The 18566-nt window shown below is 44.3% G+C and overlaps 1 protein-coding gene across 2 annotated transcripts in view; it reads left to right on the forward strand.

Moving 5' to 3' along the window:
* Window positions 1-18566, forward strand: part of RPS6KA3 (ribosomal protein S6 kinase A3) — a 123135-nt gene that overhangs the window by 9794 nt on the left and 94775 nt on the right. For both annotated transcript variants that reach the window (XM_083172472.1, XM_083172473.1), the window contains exon 2: window positions 12054-12107. In XM_083172472.1, coding sequence (XP_083028598.1) covers window positions 12054-12107 — 54 coding nt within the window. The remainder of the gene's footprint in view (window positions 1-12053; window positions 12108-18566) is intronic.

An 18566-nucleotide genomic window follows, 5' to 3' on the forward strand; every position in this document is an offset into this window, starting at 1 on the left:
TATGACCGTTGTGGCTTCCCTCTTTATCTTCTTGAGGACTCTTGGAAGAAGAGGGAAGGGAGGAAAGATGTAGACTAGCCTGTACTGCCACGGAATGGACAATGCGTCCACCGCCAGCGCCGCTGGATCCAGTGACCTGGCACAATAGAGAGGTAGCTGATGGTTCAGTCTGGAAGCCATCAGGTCTACCTGAGGGGTCCCCCACCTGAGGGCGATCTGATTGAACACCTCCGGGTGGAGGGCCCACTCCCCTGGGTGGAAATCCTGGCGGCTGAGATAATCCGCCTGCCAGTTCTCCACCCCTGGTATGAAAACTGCCGAGAAGTCCGTCGCATGAGCCTCTGCCCATTCCAAAATGGGTCGAACCTCCTTCATGGCAGCGCGGCTCTTTGTGCCCCCTTGCCGATTTATGTAGGCTACCGCTGTCATGTTGTCGGACTGGATCCGTATGGAGCGTCCACTGAGGAGATCGTGTCCCTGTGTTAGGGTCAGCCTGATGGCCCGTAATTCCAGAATATTTATGGGAAGTTTTGCCTCCTGCGATGACCATCTTCCCTGGAACCTGTGGTTTAGCGTTACAGCCCCCCAGCCTCGGAGGCTGGCGTCTGTTGTCACCATTGTCCACGTGCACGTCTTGAAGCTGCGGCCTTGCAGCAGATGTGGAGTATGGAGCCACCATTGAAGTGATGCTCGAGTTTTCTGTGACAGAGAGATTCTCCTGTGGATCTGCAGGTGTGATCCCGACCACTGGGATAACAGATTTTCCTGAAAGGTTCGGGAGTGGAAACGCCCGTATGGGAGGGCCTCGAATGAGGCCACCATCAGTCCCAACAGGCGGGTACAGAAGTGTGCAGAGACTGTGCGTAGTTGCAGAATCTGACGTACTCTTAGTTGCAGAGTCCTGATCTTGTCCAACGGAAGGAATACCCTTTCCTGAACTGTGTCCAAGATCAGGCCCAAGAACTGAAGTCTCTGAGATGGATTTAGTTGTGACTTCTTGTAGTTCATTATCCATCCGTTTTGGACCAGAAAATTGCAGGTTAGGAGTGCGTCTGCTGCCAACTTTTCTGGAGAAGGAGACTTTAAAAGAAGGTCGTCTAAATAGGGTATGATGATAACCCCTTTTAGACGAAGCGCCGTTATCATACAAGACAGTACCTTGGTAAATACCCTCGGGGCGGAGGAGAGGCCGAACGGCAGTCCCCTGAACTGGTAATGATTGTCTTGTATGGCGAACCTGAGGAACCTCTGATGTGGTTCCCAGATGGGTATGTGTAGGTAGGCGTCCTTGATATCCAGGGAGAGAAGAAATTCTCCCTTCTCCAAGGACGCCACTACTGAGCGAATTGACTCCATTTTGAACTTGTGATAGAACACAAATTCGTTCAGATTTTTTAAATTGAGAATGGGCCGGACGGAGCCGTCCGGCTTTGGTACTACTAAGATGCTTGAATAGTACCCGGTGCCCTTTTGGTGCTCTGGGACCGGGACAATCACCTTTGAAGAGAGGAGTGATTGAATTGACCCACACAGGGCTGAAGCTGTCTCTTCTGAGGCTGGAAGTCCTATTGGGAAAAACAAGTTTGGAGGAGGGGCAGAGAGCTCCAGCTTGTAACCCTGAGTCACAATCTGAAGAGCCCAGGCATCTTTGCAGTGGGACCTCCAGGTATCTGCAAAGACTGTCAGCCTGGCGCCCACCTCGGGATCCCCTAGGTGAGCTGGGAGACCGTCATGCCACTGACTTCTCAGTGGACTTGGTGTCTCTAACAGTGGCGGCTGCTGAGGGCTGGGCTGCTCTGGCCCCACGACCCCGGCGGCCTCTGTAGGAAGGGAAACCTCCTCTGGACCTACCTCTAAAGCCTGCGTTCCCTCGAAAGGAGCGAAAAGTAGGTGACACAAACTGCCTTTTTGGAGGCGGAGCAGATGAGGGAAGAAATGCAGACTTCCCCCCTGTTGCTTGGGAGATTAGCCTGTCTAGATCAGGCCCAAAAAGCATGTCGCCCCCGAAGGGAAGAGCCTCCACGGCCTTTTTGATTTCTGGTTCAGCTTGCCAAGAGCGCAGCCAGACTGAACGTCTGGCCACCACCGCAGAAGCTGAAGCCTTTGCTCCTAGGATGGAAATATCAGAAGCAGCCTCCCCTATGTAGGAGGACGCATCCCTGATGCATTCTGCCAAAGCAATAAGTTCATCTCTGGGAGTATTCTGTTCTAAACCAGTGACCAGATCTGAGGCCCATTTTTCCATTGCTCTTGCAACCCACGCAGATGCCAGAGCAGGGCGCAACAGAACTCCTACATTAGTATAAATGTTTTTGAGAGAGCTATCCAAACGTCTGTCCTGAGATTCCTTCAGGGACACTGCTCCCGGGATAGGGAGTGTGGTTTTCTTAGATAAGCGTGAAAGGGACAAATCTGGGGTGGGAGGAGTCTCCCATTTTTCTCTGGATGCATCAGAGAAGGGGTAAAGGACCCTCAATCTCTTTGACATTTGAAACTTTTTGTCCGGAGACTTCCAGACTTTTAAAAGAGGGTTGTCTAACTCATCTGAGTCCGGGAAAGTTAGGGGCTGCTTTTGGATTCTTCCAAAAATGGACACCTGAGGAGGTGCGGATGTGTCAGCAATGTGGAAAGTATCACGGATTTCCCTGATTAGACCTTCCACTCCCTGGACCTCATCCTCTGGGAGATCATCCCCTGCGGGATCCTGATCTGGATCAGGAGGAAATTCCCCCTCTTCCAATGGGATACAATCATCTGGGTCATCTGCCAGGACTATGGCCTGAACCGCCCTTCTCTTCACCGGGGGTGTGGAAGGCCTGGTCTGGGAGTAAGCCGACACAGACTGCTTTAGGGAGTCCACAGACTGAATAAGGGATGAAGCCCATAGAGGCTCAGAAGTAGTTAACTGAGACAGATGGGAGTGAAAAACTTCCCTGTCTTTTCTGGAAGCTTCCATCTCCGCAGTAAAGCTGGAGAGAAGGGTCTGTAAGACATCCCCTGGACATGGGGTGTTTTGCTGTGACCCAGGGGACCTGGGAGTAACAGCAACCTGCACTCTTGCAGAGGACTGAATCCTAGTGTAGCATGGGCCGCACAGGGAAACCCCTTTGATATGTGGAGTATACTGCTCCTTGCACTCCTTACAGGAGTACACCTTTTGTGCTGCTTTTGATGTAGCCCTTCCTGCCATACTGACCAAGGAACTAAGCACCTCACACGCACACCCTTACACAGACACAAGTGATTTCTAGCACCACTAGACACAGTGAGAAGCCCTGAGGCCTGAGTGCTAACAGGGAGAGAGGAGCCAATCCTGCCCCCCGATGTCTATAGTGTCTGGGGATAACCCCTGATGACTCACGGTACAGTCGAGGTCCCAGGGGAAGCGCTGTGACAGCACAGGAGCCGGTAAACCGGGGCTGTAGGTGTCTGACTGCGGGAGCAGTGGAGAGAAGCTGCGTTCCGGCAATGGCGGCCGCTGCAGAGAGAGACGCCTGTCAGCTCCGCCTCCTTGATGCAGACGCTTCCCGCGCCGATCTGTGGGCGGGAGATACCATCGCAGCCGTGTCAGCGCTGAGCGCGACCTAAAATGGCTGCGGACGCTGACACTCTCTCCCCAGCCAGTGCGCTCACTTCTGGCTGGTCCCCCTCTTCTGTGTTCCTGGAGAAGGGGGCATGACCTTGGACCCGGAACGCTCGCTGCGTGCAGCTGCGGCGGGTCCCCAGAGCGGGTGCTCTGGTGGTCTTTTGGTAACAGAGGAACACTGCGTGCAGCGTCGACTGTACCTCTCCAGGGTTCCTTTTCACAGGCAGACCGTCCTGTCTGCCTGCCACTAACATAAAGTTTAATAAAAAAAAAAAGAAATAAAAACCTAATCTCCCTTAGGAGACCCTTGCCCAGGAGACCGACTCCTCCGGGCACTTTTTTAAGACTGAGGTCTGGGTGGGGATAGAGGGGGGAGGAGCCAGCCACACTTAAATTTTCTTAAAGTGCCGACTGATCCAGTACACCATACTATCCCACACGTGATGACTGCAGTGTCCCCTGCTATCCGAGGGAGAAAACTTATTTAGTCATTAAGAAATGAAATTCAGTTGTTTTGTGTGCTTCTGCAATTTATAGGCATCCGACGGATCAATTCAATAGTTTTGGCCATCCATTATTGCTGTGCTTGTCACTCCCAAATAAAACAGGATTGTTCAGGATGAAAGTGCCCAGGGACAATTCAGTTACTTCCCACGTATAGCACTGAGATTGCGCTTATTTGCAAGTAGAAATCCGTGTAATGCCGTGATTTAGTGCTAGTCACAACCTGATAGTTGTGTCGTACCCAGAACTTGGCCTGGGAGCTGCAGCTCAATGCAGCTAATCCTAAGCATTACTATGGGATAAAGTGTCTGTCTTACAAATCAATTGAAGAGCTTACGAGCACTTAGCCCATGAGCGAAGTGTACAAGGGGTTAAATTTACTCAAGCTTTGCCTGTAGTAACCAAACTGCTTCTGTAACATTTTTCTAGTATACAAAAGAGGAATATGAGATGGGTTGAGATTTAATAGGATGAGAGATTCAGAAAGTGAGAGATTTGGGAAGAAATCTCCAGTTTTTTTGAAGCGGCAATCATTTACACTGCAAAACTAGTTTGATTTTGCAGTGTAAATGATTGCTGCTTTAAAAAAACTGGAGATTTCTTCCCAAATCTCTCACTTTCTGAATCTCTCATCCTATTAAATCTTACCCCTAGAATCTGACTGATTGCTATGGAGGTACAGCATTGCTTTTCTTTTTTTAGAAGCTTTATTAAATCTACCAGAAGTTGTTTTTCTTTCTCCTAGCATGAACAAAGATAGGAATTTCAACTTTCATTTTCTGTTACCTGTATTCACACTGGTATCAAGTACAGGTCGAGTATCCCGTATCCGAATATCCGTTATCCGAATTATTCCGAAATACGGACATTCCAGAAAGTGAAAAAATTTTTTTTTTTTACTAAAAACTCACTGGGGACATATGTAACAGCATCACTGGGGACATGATATGTAACTGGCACTATATATGTGCAAGACAATGATTGCTTGGCATTCAAATTCAGTGCTGAGAGAGTACACACATTTTGTTTCACGTTTTGAAACCTTGTTTTTTGAACAATTAAAATATGTTTGTGTATTTTATGTGGTAATAAAATATATTTGTGTGTATATTATGTGTTTATACAGCATAAATGCAAGATACTTCAAAATACATCATTGAAATATTAAAATATTCCGAAATACGGAATAATCCGTTATCCAAAATTCTCCTGGTCCCGAGCATTTTGGATACGGGATACTCAACCTGTAGTATCAATACTTACAACCATGAATAGTATCAGTATATAGTAACAGCTATCTTCCCTTTTGCCATCCATTAGTTTTGTTTTCATAATTGGAAAACAGGGGAACAGTGTCTCAATAGTAGTTGGGAAATCCCCAAGGAACGGTCCTGAAGTGCCTAATGTACAAGTTGAGACTGACATCATCATTTTATATATCAAATGATGATGTCCATGAAGATAGTGTTGGACAAATACTTCATGAGGTTCCTTCCTTGTCCTTTATAAAAAAAAAAAATGCTTTTGGTGCATTCGCACCCCACTGAGGCATTCTATAAATCCCCACACACACCTAGGCAGGGAAGGGACCCGAGCAGCAGGGTCAGGTCGGCAGCGCTGGCGGGCAGGGGGTCCCTGCGGCGTATGTGAGATCAGCGTCGGGGTCCCTGCGGCAGATGGGAACTAGTAGTACCCTGTTGCCCGGATCCCTTCCCTGCCTTGCCCAGGTGGTGGTAGTGGTGGGGGGGTTGTTTGGAGATGCCTGCCACAAAACCTGCTTAGACCCGGTATAAGACCAGGTATAAGACCAGGTAATATGTGCGGTCTGAAAGGTTCATAAAACCTGTTTTGAGCTGTTTTAAATGCCGTGTCTAATTAGTTTTTGCAGTTTGAAAGCAGCATTAGTGTAACACAAAATCCTTTAGTTTAATCATTACTAGATTTACAGGGCCTGGATGTTTTTGATGACATTTAAAAAAAATTACATTTGATGCAACCCAATGATATATATGTACAACCCCCAAGCCATGGACTTTTCGCACATTTCTTCTTGCCACCTTAACAGGCTGCAAAGTGAAATATCTCCTACGTCTATTCCTTAACTTGAATGGAGCAACAATTGAATTGCTCCGTTTTGCACCCCCTAGTCACAGATTGGAACCTGTCTATCTGGTTCAAGCAGCTGTGATAAATTACCAGAATGGATATCATTTAGCCCAGGGCTGGGCAACACCGGCCCTCCAGATGTTGATGAACTACACATCCCAGGATGCTTTGCATTAGTTTTGCTATGTGGCCATGCTGAAACTGATGCAAGGCATGCTGGGATGTGTAGTTCATCAACAACTGGAGGGCCGGTGTTGCCCAGCCCTGATTTAGCCCATAATGGAAAGAGACTCCATACCATGTCACATTATTAGTTGCTACTTTTGTGCATTTCATTTCATTCAGCTTTTTTTCCCCATTGGCTGTAAGAGGGTGGTGCTCATGTTTTTTTTTTTTTTTTTGCAAAGCCGCATAAGTACCTTTTTATTAAACATGCGGATTGACAATGCTTTACAAACCTAAATTGTGTTAACTTTTAACAGTCTATACATGATTATCTTGCTAAGAGAACAGATTCTGTGCTGGGCAATTTATAAGCCATGTAGTCTTGAAAAATGTGTGTTCTAGTACCCTGCAACTTTCATCCCATTTCCTGCCTGGGGTGTCGCTGTCTGCTTTGGTGTTTTAAGTACATTCTGGTCTGTATTAATGTATAGGGCAGAATGTGATAGAGACACCGCAGCAGATGGCGACACCCCAGGCAGAAAAGAGGAACTGCACGGGTTTTGAATGTTGCAGGGTGCTAGAATGAACACTAAAACATGTTGTGTATTGTGGTTTGTGGGTGGCAGCTAAGATTGTTGCATTGGGGCAGATGTATGAACCAGCGTTGAGTGCTTTTTCTGCACTTAAAGCTGGTTAATGGGGGGGGGGGGGGGGGGGCTGGTGAGTAACGCTCGGCGGGGCTGTCTCCTGCAATCCCCCCCCCCCCAGTGTTTAGCGGCTGGGGCAATGTATTAATAGCCGCCCAGGCATTAAAGTGTCCCAGCCGCTTTTGCCAGCTCAGGGCTAGCATTGTCCTATCCCCCACTGCAGGGACAACGCTAGCCCTGCTTCTGGCTCTGGGCTGCGCTGGAGATCATGTGGTTTTAGCGAGATATTGCACATGCCCATTACAGCTGGCTGGGGGGAGAGAATATATGCGCATGTGCAGGGCTGCCTGGGAGCCGATAAGGGGGGTTATTCTAGTTCACTCTTTCTGACAAATTCCTTCTTAGATGGACAAAACCATGTGCACTGCAGGTGGGGCAGATGTAACTTGTGCAGAGATAATTAGATTTGGGTGGGGTTTTACTTCAAAGTGAGATCTATATTGCAGTATAAAAATAAAGCAGTCAGTATTTACCCTGCACAGAAACATATAACTCACCCAAAGCGAATTCTCTCTGCACATTTTACATCTGCCCCCCTGCAGTGCATATGGTTTTGTCCATCTAAGAAGGATTTTGTCAGAAAGAGTGAACTAGAATAAAGCCCAAGGAGAGCTGTTATCGCTGGGCACGTCAAGCAGGAGTAGCGGCACCCGTAACTTTAAAAATGTTAGGGGTGCAATAATACATTTGCCCCATTTTAACTTATAGAGAATAAGCTTTGCATCTCTATTTTCCTGAATAACAATCATGAGTAATCCAGTTTTATTCCATGATGTGGCAAAAAAGTGAAATATTTCAAAGGTAGATATTTTAGGCTAGTGTGTGCAATTAAAGTCCAACTTTTCCTAATTTTATGTTTGTTTTATTGTAAAGATTGTATTATATACAGGTTTTTTCATGGACATTCCCTGCAGCACAGTAGATTTTCTCTGCTGATTTCATTTCTTCCACACTATTGTCCTGGTCTCTACCAAAATGTTAGATCAGGAAAATTGCCTAACAAGTCCCGGTACATCCAGTACATGGAAATAATATTTTAAGTGTTGTCCTCGCTTTGGATTTCTTTTTGTCCTGCTAGCGGTTTCCTGTTTATACATAACCATCAAAAAGAGACTTGTCCTGCTGTTGTGTTTATACTAGGCAGTGTAAAATGTGTGGGATTTGTTTTAATTGACCTTATATATTTTAAATGTAACCCTCTGATTTTATGGACATATACATTTGTTTTTGTTCTGAATATAACAGGTTCTGGTCTTTTATGCAATAAGCCTCTTAAAGCCAGATTAATTTAACTTTTCATTTATTGCATGGGAAAAATGGTGGTAGCCTCGGACTTATAAACCCATAGCTATTTGATTACAACTTTGGTAAAATTGCACCTAACGCCTATTAACCCATAGGTTCTGGTATAAGTACCTAGATCTGTAGGTTAATGCATTTTCAGCACCCGCAATAAGGGCATTTACTGCACCAGTGATTTGGGTTCAAACCTCCCTCAGTCGAACAGAAATCTGTGATGTGTTGCCTGATGGCTGTAATTAAATAACCCTGGCCGATCCAATTAACCCACTGTTAATGACCACATCTGATTGAATCTGTCCCACAGTAGGCATTCATTTTAGCTATGCAACCTTATGCAGTCTTGGAATTATTTGAAGGATGTGGAATATTGCAAAATAAAGATGATCTCCTGCTCAACTCCAAATTGGTTAGCCCTAAATAGAGTAGATATTTTCCATGTTAAGGTGCCCACACACTCACCGATCCCGGCGGTGCGATGCTGTACGATGGGGTGCGCGCTCCCACGGCACCTCATCGCACAATACAAAAAGTATGTGCTGCACATACTTTTTGTACTAGCTTTTTCTAGCATAGCATTGCATCGCATGCACATCGTATGCACAAGGCATACAATGCGATGCTCTGTGTGCTAGTTAAGCCCACAACGCACGCCGGGATCGGTGTGTGTGTGGGCACCTTTTACACCTGAAATGTTGAAGATTTCGCGATTTAAGGACAAAGGACTTGATGCCCTGGCTTCTTGACTAGTTAAAACAGCAATGCTGTATAACAGACTTAGCTCATTTGGTGAGAAGACTGTGCATAACATGACGTGACATGAAAACAATGTCTAACTACATGATGGGAAATGGTTTGCGGCAGCTGTAGTCAATATGTATCCAAGAGAGTGGGAGCCAGCAGTATGTTGTAACAATCCAGCCAGTTTATCAGAAGAGAACAAGTGAACCAACAGAGGAGTCTTCAAAAGTCAGAGAAATTATTTCATGATCATGTAGTAAATGCAAAAGGACGGCAGTATAAACAAAAATGTATATACCTTTCTACCGGTAGTTTCCCCGAAACACTTATTTTGCTTTGAAAGGTATAGTTATCCTTTCCTATTAAATCATAATATTTTATTGCATTCCTTTATTCATTTCCTATTCCATATTTATGTGCAAAAGCTTTAATTATTGTCTAATACTTGCCATGGTCAAGTTGACTGATCAAAATGTGATCATATTCGATTTTTTTTTTTTTTTTAGATTTTACTCCCATTTTCTTAGTTTTATATTGTATATGCTATTCACAGCTTTATTTTATTGCTGCGAACAGGTTTGCGGGGGGCTATATTATTGGCCCCGATGCCGGCACTTAAAGACGATTATGCATCCGCTGCATGAAGTGCCCAAAGCATACCCTGCATATTTGCAATAAAACATGGGTCTGGGAACTTATCCGGTGTCTTATTGACCAAAATATGATCTTTTTTTGCCCTCAAGGATAATTGAATAACCGATAATGACCATTGATCATATATTGCGCTTAATTTTTTGTTAGCAAAGACACTTTGGAGCTAATAGGGTAACCCCTGTTTAAGTTGAAGATTATGTTTATGCATTCACATCTGCAGTGAATGGTACACAAACAAAGTTGACAAATTGGTGGTATTGTTGCTTTCCTATAATCTGTATGTTGTAGAGGAGGGTTCAAATTTGTCTAAAGATTGTGTTTTACCCATATTGCCTACATACATCCACCAGAAGGACAGGCAAACACTGCTTTGTTATGGCCCGTGCACACAGGGCAACAGATGCTTTGTGCTGAGCTATTAAGTGGGCACAGGTCACTCAGCACACAGTGCTCACCAGCAATGCATGCTGAGCGATCTGTCACTGCCCGTGGTCTCAATAGAGCAAACACTGATGACTAGATTTATACTGCATGCAGTAGAAAACTACTCAGGTGATAGCGACACGTGGGACTGCGCATTGCCGTTGCCATGGAGCGATCGGTGCTTCATTTCTAATGCTGGGTACACACCAGGACGACAGGGGTCCGATCCCATCAATCTAGATCCAATTCCGACCAATTGGATGTAGATTGTGTGGTGATTGGTCCCTTTTCTGTCCTGGTGTGGACCGATACCGATCCGATGCGCGGTCCCGCAGGTCGGTCAGTCGTTATTTAGATCCTACCTGCAGCAGGTAGGATCTGAAGAACGACCATACAGCCGGGTTCGGGTCGCCATCGGATCGGACCCGCTCACGTTGCACATCGTGAGCGGGTCGTGCCCCCCCCCCCCCGCATCATTGTGAGCAAGTCTGAAGAAACACTGACGACCCGCTCACAATGTGCATCGTGAGCGGGTCGTCGTGCTGTGTACCCCACATGAGCGATCTAGTCAAATCGATTAGAAATGTGTCTGTAATCTCCCCATGTGGATGCCCCATAAGTTTTTTTCTTGGACAGCTTGACGGAACCTTCTACTTCTGGTTTCCTTATTCACAATACTCAGAGCTGGTGCAGCCAGAAGGGATAAGCCCACAATCTCTACATCACATTAGATAAACAGTCTATATTTCTTTTGCATTATTTTTAAAGTACCTCTCCCTGCTAATTTTAACAGAGCGCAATAGAATACGTTTTGATTGACAAAGTACATTATCAGTCAAACCAAATCATTTCATCTGTGTTGACCAGAGTAGTTTCCCTGTGAGCTGTTTTCTAGGCAAGTTATTTAGCAAGGAGGAGGCATAGGTAAAATGAGAAATAATAAGCAAATTTGTTTCATTATATGAAGTCTAACATGTTTTTTGTCAATTTCTTTTTTAAGAAAAGGTTCCTTGTAAAGGCAAGCATTGCGGGTCGTCGCGGCTATCCTTTACAGAAGCTTTTTGTCCTTCTATATTTTTCACGCTTTGTTGCAACCTGGAGCTTAAGGCTTGCTTGGTATTTACGGTCGTCTGTTTCTAGTCTGTTTATATCCTGCTTATAACTTGTTTATACACTGGAAGCAGCATGGCTAGCGACATCCCCCAATTAAGCTGCATGAACAGGACACGGGGGATGTCGATAGCAAGTAGCTTGCATCGCTAGCGGTTTAGTGGGTACCCAAGGAGAGATTTTAAATATTTGTCCTCACTGCTTCCCCTTGATCAGGCAAATCGCTCAAATTGTTTTAGTGTGTGCCTGGCTTCACAACTTGCACCATAATAGAAATGCATAGATCTCTGTTAACATGCATTTGCAAACCTATGTTAAGCCGCCAGCTAGGGCAAGGTGGTTCTTCTCCGGTGTTCCTTTTGCTAGATGATTATATCACCATTTTGGGTTATAAATTAATTTTGTCTATTGAGAGCCAACTTTCCTGGAGGCAGCCGAGTATTCTCCAATATGGCACTACAATGATTCCTTTCCAGCCACTCGTTCCCCACAAGCCTCTCAGACAGAGGGTGTGCTGATAGATTCCTGTTTGCATCAGTAATAGATTGTAGCTGGTGTGCTCTCAGCAACATCAATTTGCTGGTTCTGTATAACAACCACGTGATAGGAGAAAAACTATTTCATAGGTACAATAATAGTAGTGCAGTTCTAAGCTATGTACACATAGTGGTTCTTTCTTTGCTTTTAGAATAATAAAAGTGAGGGTTTAAAATTATTGGTATAACTGATTTTTGACACTGTTTTTGTAATTGTTACAGAATGGACAGCAATTTGTGGAAGAATCCATGTGTGAAGAGGACAATGAAACCAATGTAAGTTAATATTTTTCATATATTCTCAATGTAGAGATGTCTAAACCTATTCTAAAGGGAAAAAGATACAGGGGGTATTCAATCCCAGATGCTATTTCTGAAATAGCTGCGGGCGCCGAGACAATGCGGTCTATTCCAACCGCATTGAAGACGCAGCTCGACAGCGCATCCAACTTTAAAACCAGTCGGATACGTTTTGCTGAAAACGGACAGACCTCGACAACCCATGGCTGTTTTTGCTGACTGAAAATGCAGCAACATTCCGACATTGTAACAATGTGACTGAGGAGGGGATTCAATTCTGGATTCCGACTATTATAATAATGGGTACTTATGTAGTAACTGGGCTGCCGATTTTGAAATCGGGTCCATCGCATCGCATCGCACCCGACCAAATCGCATGCGATGCGATGCGATGCGATGCGATGGACCCGATTTTTCCATAGGATTCAATGTTAAAATGGACTGAGTCCATTTTAACATGGAATTCAATGGGAAAAAGGGGTCCTTTTCATACCCCTACTATCCAAGTGGGCATGGAGTTGGATATAAACCTGTGGCGAGCGTAGCGAGCCACCGAGCCCGAAGCGTGGCGAGCGAAGCGAGCCCCGCGAGGGGACACAGAATACCGTCCCCTCGCGGGGCTCGCTTCGCTCGCCACGCTTCGGGCTCGGTGGCTCGCTACGCTCGCCACAGGTTTATATCCAACTCCATGCCCACTTGGATAGTAGGGGTATGAAAAGGACCCCTTTTTCCCATTGAATTCCATGTTAAAATGGACTCAGTCCATTTTAACATTGAATCCTATGGAAAAATCGGGGCATCGCATCGCATCGTATGCGATGCGATGCGATATCGCATCGCATCGCATCTGATTGTATGCCTTAACTTAAGGCATACAATCAAAAAATCGGCAGCCCAGATACTACATAAGTACCTAATAATGTTTACAATCTGTTTTTGGAAAGTATCATCCCATCATGTTGTAGTTTAGGAGAGGTATAGGCAACCCTTGTCACTAGTGCTGCAAGGTGGCACTTGTGGTCCAGGCTGTCTGCTCCTCCCCTCCTGTTACACCTCCTTCCCTCAGAGAAACCGTTGCAGTGCACACTCAAACCAGAGAACACAATCGTGGAATGCATACCTCATGAAGCCTGGACATTACCATGGCACAGCCAATCATGCTTACAGTGAAATAACACAAGTGTGTGTCTCTAAACTACAATCATATAGAATCTTACCGGTAAGTGTCTATGGAGTCCAAGCAGTTTACTTTGGAAACAGCTGCAACCTTACCAGTATAGTGTAAAAGTCCAAGTTCCCTCCTTTTTGACCATGCACTTTGAGATAAAACTTCCGATCACCCACAAAAATCAAATATAAAACTGCCGTACACTGTCAAATAATTGTCTATTCTGTGATGAGTATATGCTGTGAAGCTGGGTGTATCCAGCCCAAAATCTGCAACAATGTGACCTGGTGGTGGAGCACTTGCCGCTGGCAGTGGCCATGCTGCATTCCAACACACACACACACACACAGTCGGTGTGCTGACAATCATTTTTTGGGAGTTTAATAACTTATACCTGGTAACGGAGGGTATGTCCCTATAGGGCCCATTTATCATTTAATATTTTGCAGCTTATCACTTGAACATATCAGGAGGGACTGCAGATGGAATCTTAGATCCCTCCTGCTTCGCCGCTGGCCGCATCCCCCATAGGTTTCAATGGGGGATGCAATGCTGCCAGATGTATCAACATCTGGCAGCATCGCAACGAGTCCTGGGCTACCTCCATTCTGGGATGGCGTTGGCCCATTGTAGCCTATGGGCTACAGACCACACTGCTAGTAGGACAGTGCAGTCGACGTGGGATCAGCGCTGACCGCTTATGCGCAGACCCCCTGGACCCGGCTGAGCACATCACAGGGACGTTCTACTTTCGGAGTCCTGTCCCTGCATGTGCAGGATGATCCATTCCCTCGATAGGATTGCTTATTACAATGTGATCCTGAGTGGTAATATAACACCCAGATCGCATTGCATATGCGATCCGTAATAAATGGGCCCCTATGTCACGTTACTATATTTGTTTCCTAAGCCCCCATTTCGTGTTTTTTCATCCAGTACATGTTAAATGAAGAGACCTATAAGGAGGCTCCCTGTATATCCACTTCTCCCGAATGTTTTCTCTGGCTTCCACTGCTGAATGTTATTTTTACATTTCCTTGTATCTCTGTACACAAGCTATTTTAGCATTCTTGCATTGAATGAAATCTATTTGCAATGTAGATTTCTCAAACACACGCACACACACATACACACACTGACATTTTGCCAGAATACAAATATTTAATTTCCTCATGTTTCACAAAAATTAAACCAGTGTGCTTCATTGTGCGTCTCTTTAATGTAAGGTAACATGTTGATTTATTGGAATAAAAGTTTTTGGGTAGATATGGTTGTCATCTCTAATACAATCCTTGCGTTCAAAATACAGTTAAAAAATCTGATTGAATTAAAAATAACTAATAAACATGTAATGGAGGCAGCTTTGTGTGTACCTACATCTAAACGATTAGGATGTTGTACATGCTGGAAGTTATTGTGTATCCTTCTTATGCTGGGTACACCCCAAAAGGATGGGGCCTTGATTCCCAGAATTTCGATACAATCTTGAACAGTTGAAAGTAAATTGGGCATTTCAATCTGATTCCGATCCAATTCGCGTCCCTACTGGTCGTTTTGGAGATCCTGCCTTTTATAGTCAGGATTTGTCAAAGATCCCTTCTGCTGGGTACAGATCATGAGCAGATGGTGCGCTCCATACAGATCGTGCGAACATCGGACGATCGTGTCCCGATAATGATCGTTCTGGTGTGTACCCTACATTACATTAGTGCTAACCAATGATCGACGTTCATGTGTTTGTGAATAGTCATAAATCTCTTGAACATTACTTACAATTGCATATTTAAAAGTGTATTAAGCCATCTAGTAAAATATCATTTTTTTGTGTAATTACTGTAATGTACTGTGTATCGCAATGTTAGTACCTGTAGCACTGTGAGCAGGGAAATGGCACATTCTGTAGAGAATGCCCCGGGGAAGATTCCAGTGCCAGGCATTTTGCCAAAATGTTCTGTTATCTTTGAGATTTGGAATTCTAAACAGAAGAGGCACGCAAGGACCTTCACATAGACACGTCTAACATCTCATGCCTAGAAACGTCACGATTTCTCCCTTTGCTGGCAGACCCAGTACTCTGTTTTGATTCAATATTATTAAATGGAAAATAACAGCACGTGGCCTCTGTGTCATCAGTCTACCTATTTGGTCTGCAATATTCCTTGACTTGCTGGATTACTGTAGGGAAAAATCAGGTTGCATGAAATGTTTCATTCTAAAAAGTGGAAGCATGAAAGAAATTCATACTAAACCGGGCTGTTTAAGTTGTAATTTGATTCTAAGGGAGAATTAAATAGTTTTTTCATGCCTGTAGCTTTTGACTAAAGTTATGAGCGGTATTCAAATGTTTGTCATTGGTCGTAAGTGCAGCATTTCCACATCTAAAGCCACCTGACTAACCACATAAAGGGGCCAAACCCATGCAAACTACTGAGCATGGTACAGCTCAAGTACTCTATAGCCCTATATTGGGCTATATTCTAAGTTCCAGCAGCAATAAGTGAAGAATATTTGTGCTTTTTCCAAGTGCATTGATTGGCTGGCACTTTACTACTGTATGTACAGTATCTCCTTGATAAAGGTCCACACATTGGACTGAATTATCAGAGGATAATCTGACAGCATCACCTGGTATCTTTATGAATTCATTATTGAGGTTTTTTTGTTTGCTTTACTTTACATTAAATTAGGAATATGTGTGAAGAGATCTAGAGCGATAATAACATGTATGTGATAGATGCGCACCATGGAGATGAATGTACTACAATGAGGTTTAACCTGTTTTTTTTTTCACTTGTTTGCAATACTGTGGCATGTGTTTTGATTCAGTCTTATAATATATTGTGCCTTTATTTGAACATGTTTATCTTTAGACAGAATGTATACACATGAATTTTGAGAAGTTGTTCAAACAGAGACAAACATGTCAGTCATATGGAACTGTTTCACTGTGGTTCTCTACTCCTCTGTAGTGTGTAAATTAAAAATAGTAAATTCAATGCCTACCTCAGGGGGTTCCCAATCTTTTTCGAATCACTGCACCCTCGAGTACAGGTTGAGTATCCCATATCCAAAAAGCTCGGGACCAGGAGAATTTTGGATAACGGATTATTCCGTATTTTGGAATATTTTAATATTTCAATGATGTATTTTGAAGTATCTTGCATTTATGCTGTATAAACACATAAAATAAACACATATATTTTATTACCACATAAAATACACACAAATATATTTTATTTATTAAAAAAAACAAGGTTTCAAAACATGAAACAAAATTTGTGTACTTTCTCAGACACTGAATTTGAATGCCAAGCAATCATTTTCTTGTAAATATATAGTGCCAGTTACATATCATGTCCTCAGTAGTGCTCTTACATATGTCCCCAGTGAGTTTTTAGCAAAACTTTTTAAAAAAAAAAAAAAATTTTTCCACTTTCTGGAATGTATGGTTTTCGGAATAATTCGGATATGGGATACTCAACCTGTATCAGATTTTTTCCAAGGCACACCTAGGCCCAAAAAAATCTATATAAAATTAAGTAGATTGTGTTTATATGTGATCCTTAGGTTCAGTTATGTGTTAAAGTGCATGATTTGCTTCTTATTGTACACATTTTATGATTGGCAGCCACCAGCACTGGTTTTGTCTATAAATATTTGATCATAAATAATTTGAGTTGGTCCTGGACCACCAACCCGAGGTACCCCTGCTAGTGTCCCAAGGCACCCCAGGGAGCCACGGCATACAGTTTGGGAACCACTGGCCTACCTTTTTAATTTTGTGCTTGTTTAATTTTACATGTCTCACAAGTTCTGTTTAATCAATAACTACTCCCACTGCTATAAATGAGTTGGCCCATTTTGTGAAATTGTTGCCGACTAATTCAAATAAAATAAGTGTAAAAAAGATTATGGGGGAGTGGGTGGGTGGGTATTCAATCCAGCATTGAAGAGGCAGATCGACAGAATGGGCCTGACTTTTAAAGCTGTCGCGCCCATTTTGCCAAGAACGGCCGTGAATTGGCCCTTTTACAGCCAGATCTTGACAATTCACAGCCGTTTATGTGGACACCCCCCCCCCCCCCCCTTTTTGGCGATCGACAGGCAGCACATTGATTTCTGCCTGGCAATTTGCGGTCGAGCAAAACGAAAATGGGCCAGGGTCATGGCTGTCGGGATGTACCAACAGTCATGACCCGGGATTAAAAACCCCCATATATTTCCAATGTAATGTAAACATGTCATTATGAAGATTAAAAAGGTTTGTGTGGCAATTCACACCTGTTTTGACAAATTCCCTTGGCACCCAAAGGTTAAATTATCAAAATATCATTAAAAAAAAAGAATTTACATCTGATTGGTTGTTTGTGTGATACTGGCAACAAAAGTTCCTTATTAAGTTACTGTAGATCTGAAATATGTATTTTTTTTTTTATTTTTTCAATGAGAGCTCTAATCCTTTTGGTACTTGTTTCCTAGAATGGCCACAATCGGGGGTAATCGTGTACCTTAACTTAAGGTACACGATTACCCCCGATGGACCCGATTTCCTGTGAAATCAGGTCCATTTTGCCGGCAAAGGCGAAATTGGGTCCATCGCGTCGGTCGGTGCATTAACATGGCACGCGATGCACCCGATTTTGCCATAGGGTTCAATGTTAAAATATTTTTAACATTGTAATCAGGAAAAAAATGCGAAATGGGCCAATTTCGCATTGTATATGCCCCCCCCCCATTGTGAACGTCACCCTACGATTGACGCCAACCCGAAGCGTGTCGAGCGTAGCGAGCCCGCGAGGGGCGGCGGTACGCGTCCTCCGACCTTTTCATACTCCTACTATCCAATATGACAATATTAAGTGTGGCGAGCGCAGCGAGGCGAGGGGCTCGCGGTGCTCGCCATGCTTCGGGCTCGCTGCGCTCGCCACACTTTATATTCTCAACTCCACGCCGACGTGGATAGTAGGGGTATGAAATGTCAGAGGATGCGTACCGCCGCCCCTCGCGGGCACGCTACGCTCGCCACGCTTTGGGTTGCCGTTAATCGTGGGGTGCCGTTGAGGGGGTTAAAATTGGGGTCTGGGGAGACTTTTACATTGAATACAATGTAAAATAGGGTCCCAGGGACCCTATTCACATTTCAATCAATGTAAAAATCGGGACCATCGCGTCGGTCGCATCGCATGCGATGCGATCGACCCGATCAACATCGGTGTGGCTGTTCTAGGAAACAAGTACCATCCTTTTTTATCGTGATGCATAGCTCT

Source organism: Crinia signifera, chromosome 2 (assembly GCF_055691185.1).
Source record: "Crinia signifera chromosome 2, ASM5569118v1, whole genome shotgun sequence".
Lineage (NCBI taxonomy): Eukaryota > Metazoa > Chordata > Amphibia > Anura > Myobatrachidae > Crinia > Crinia signifera.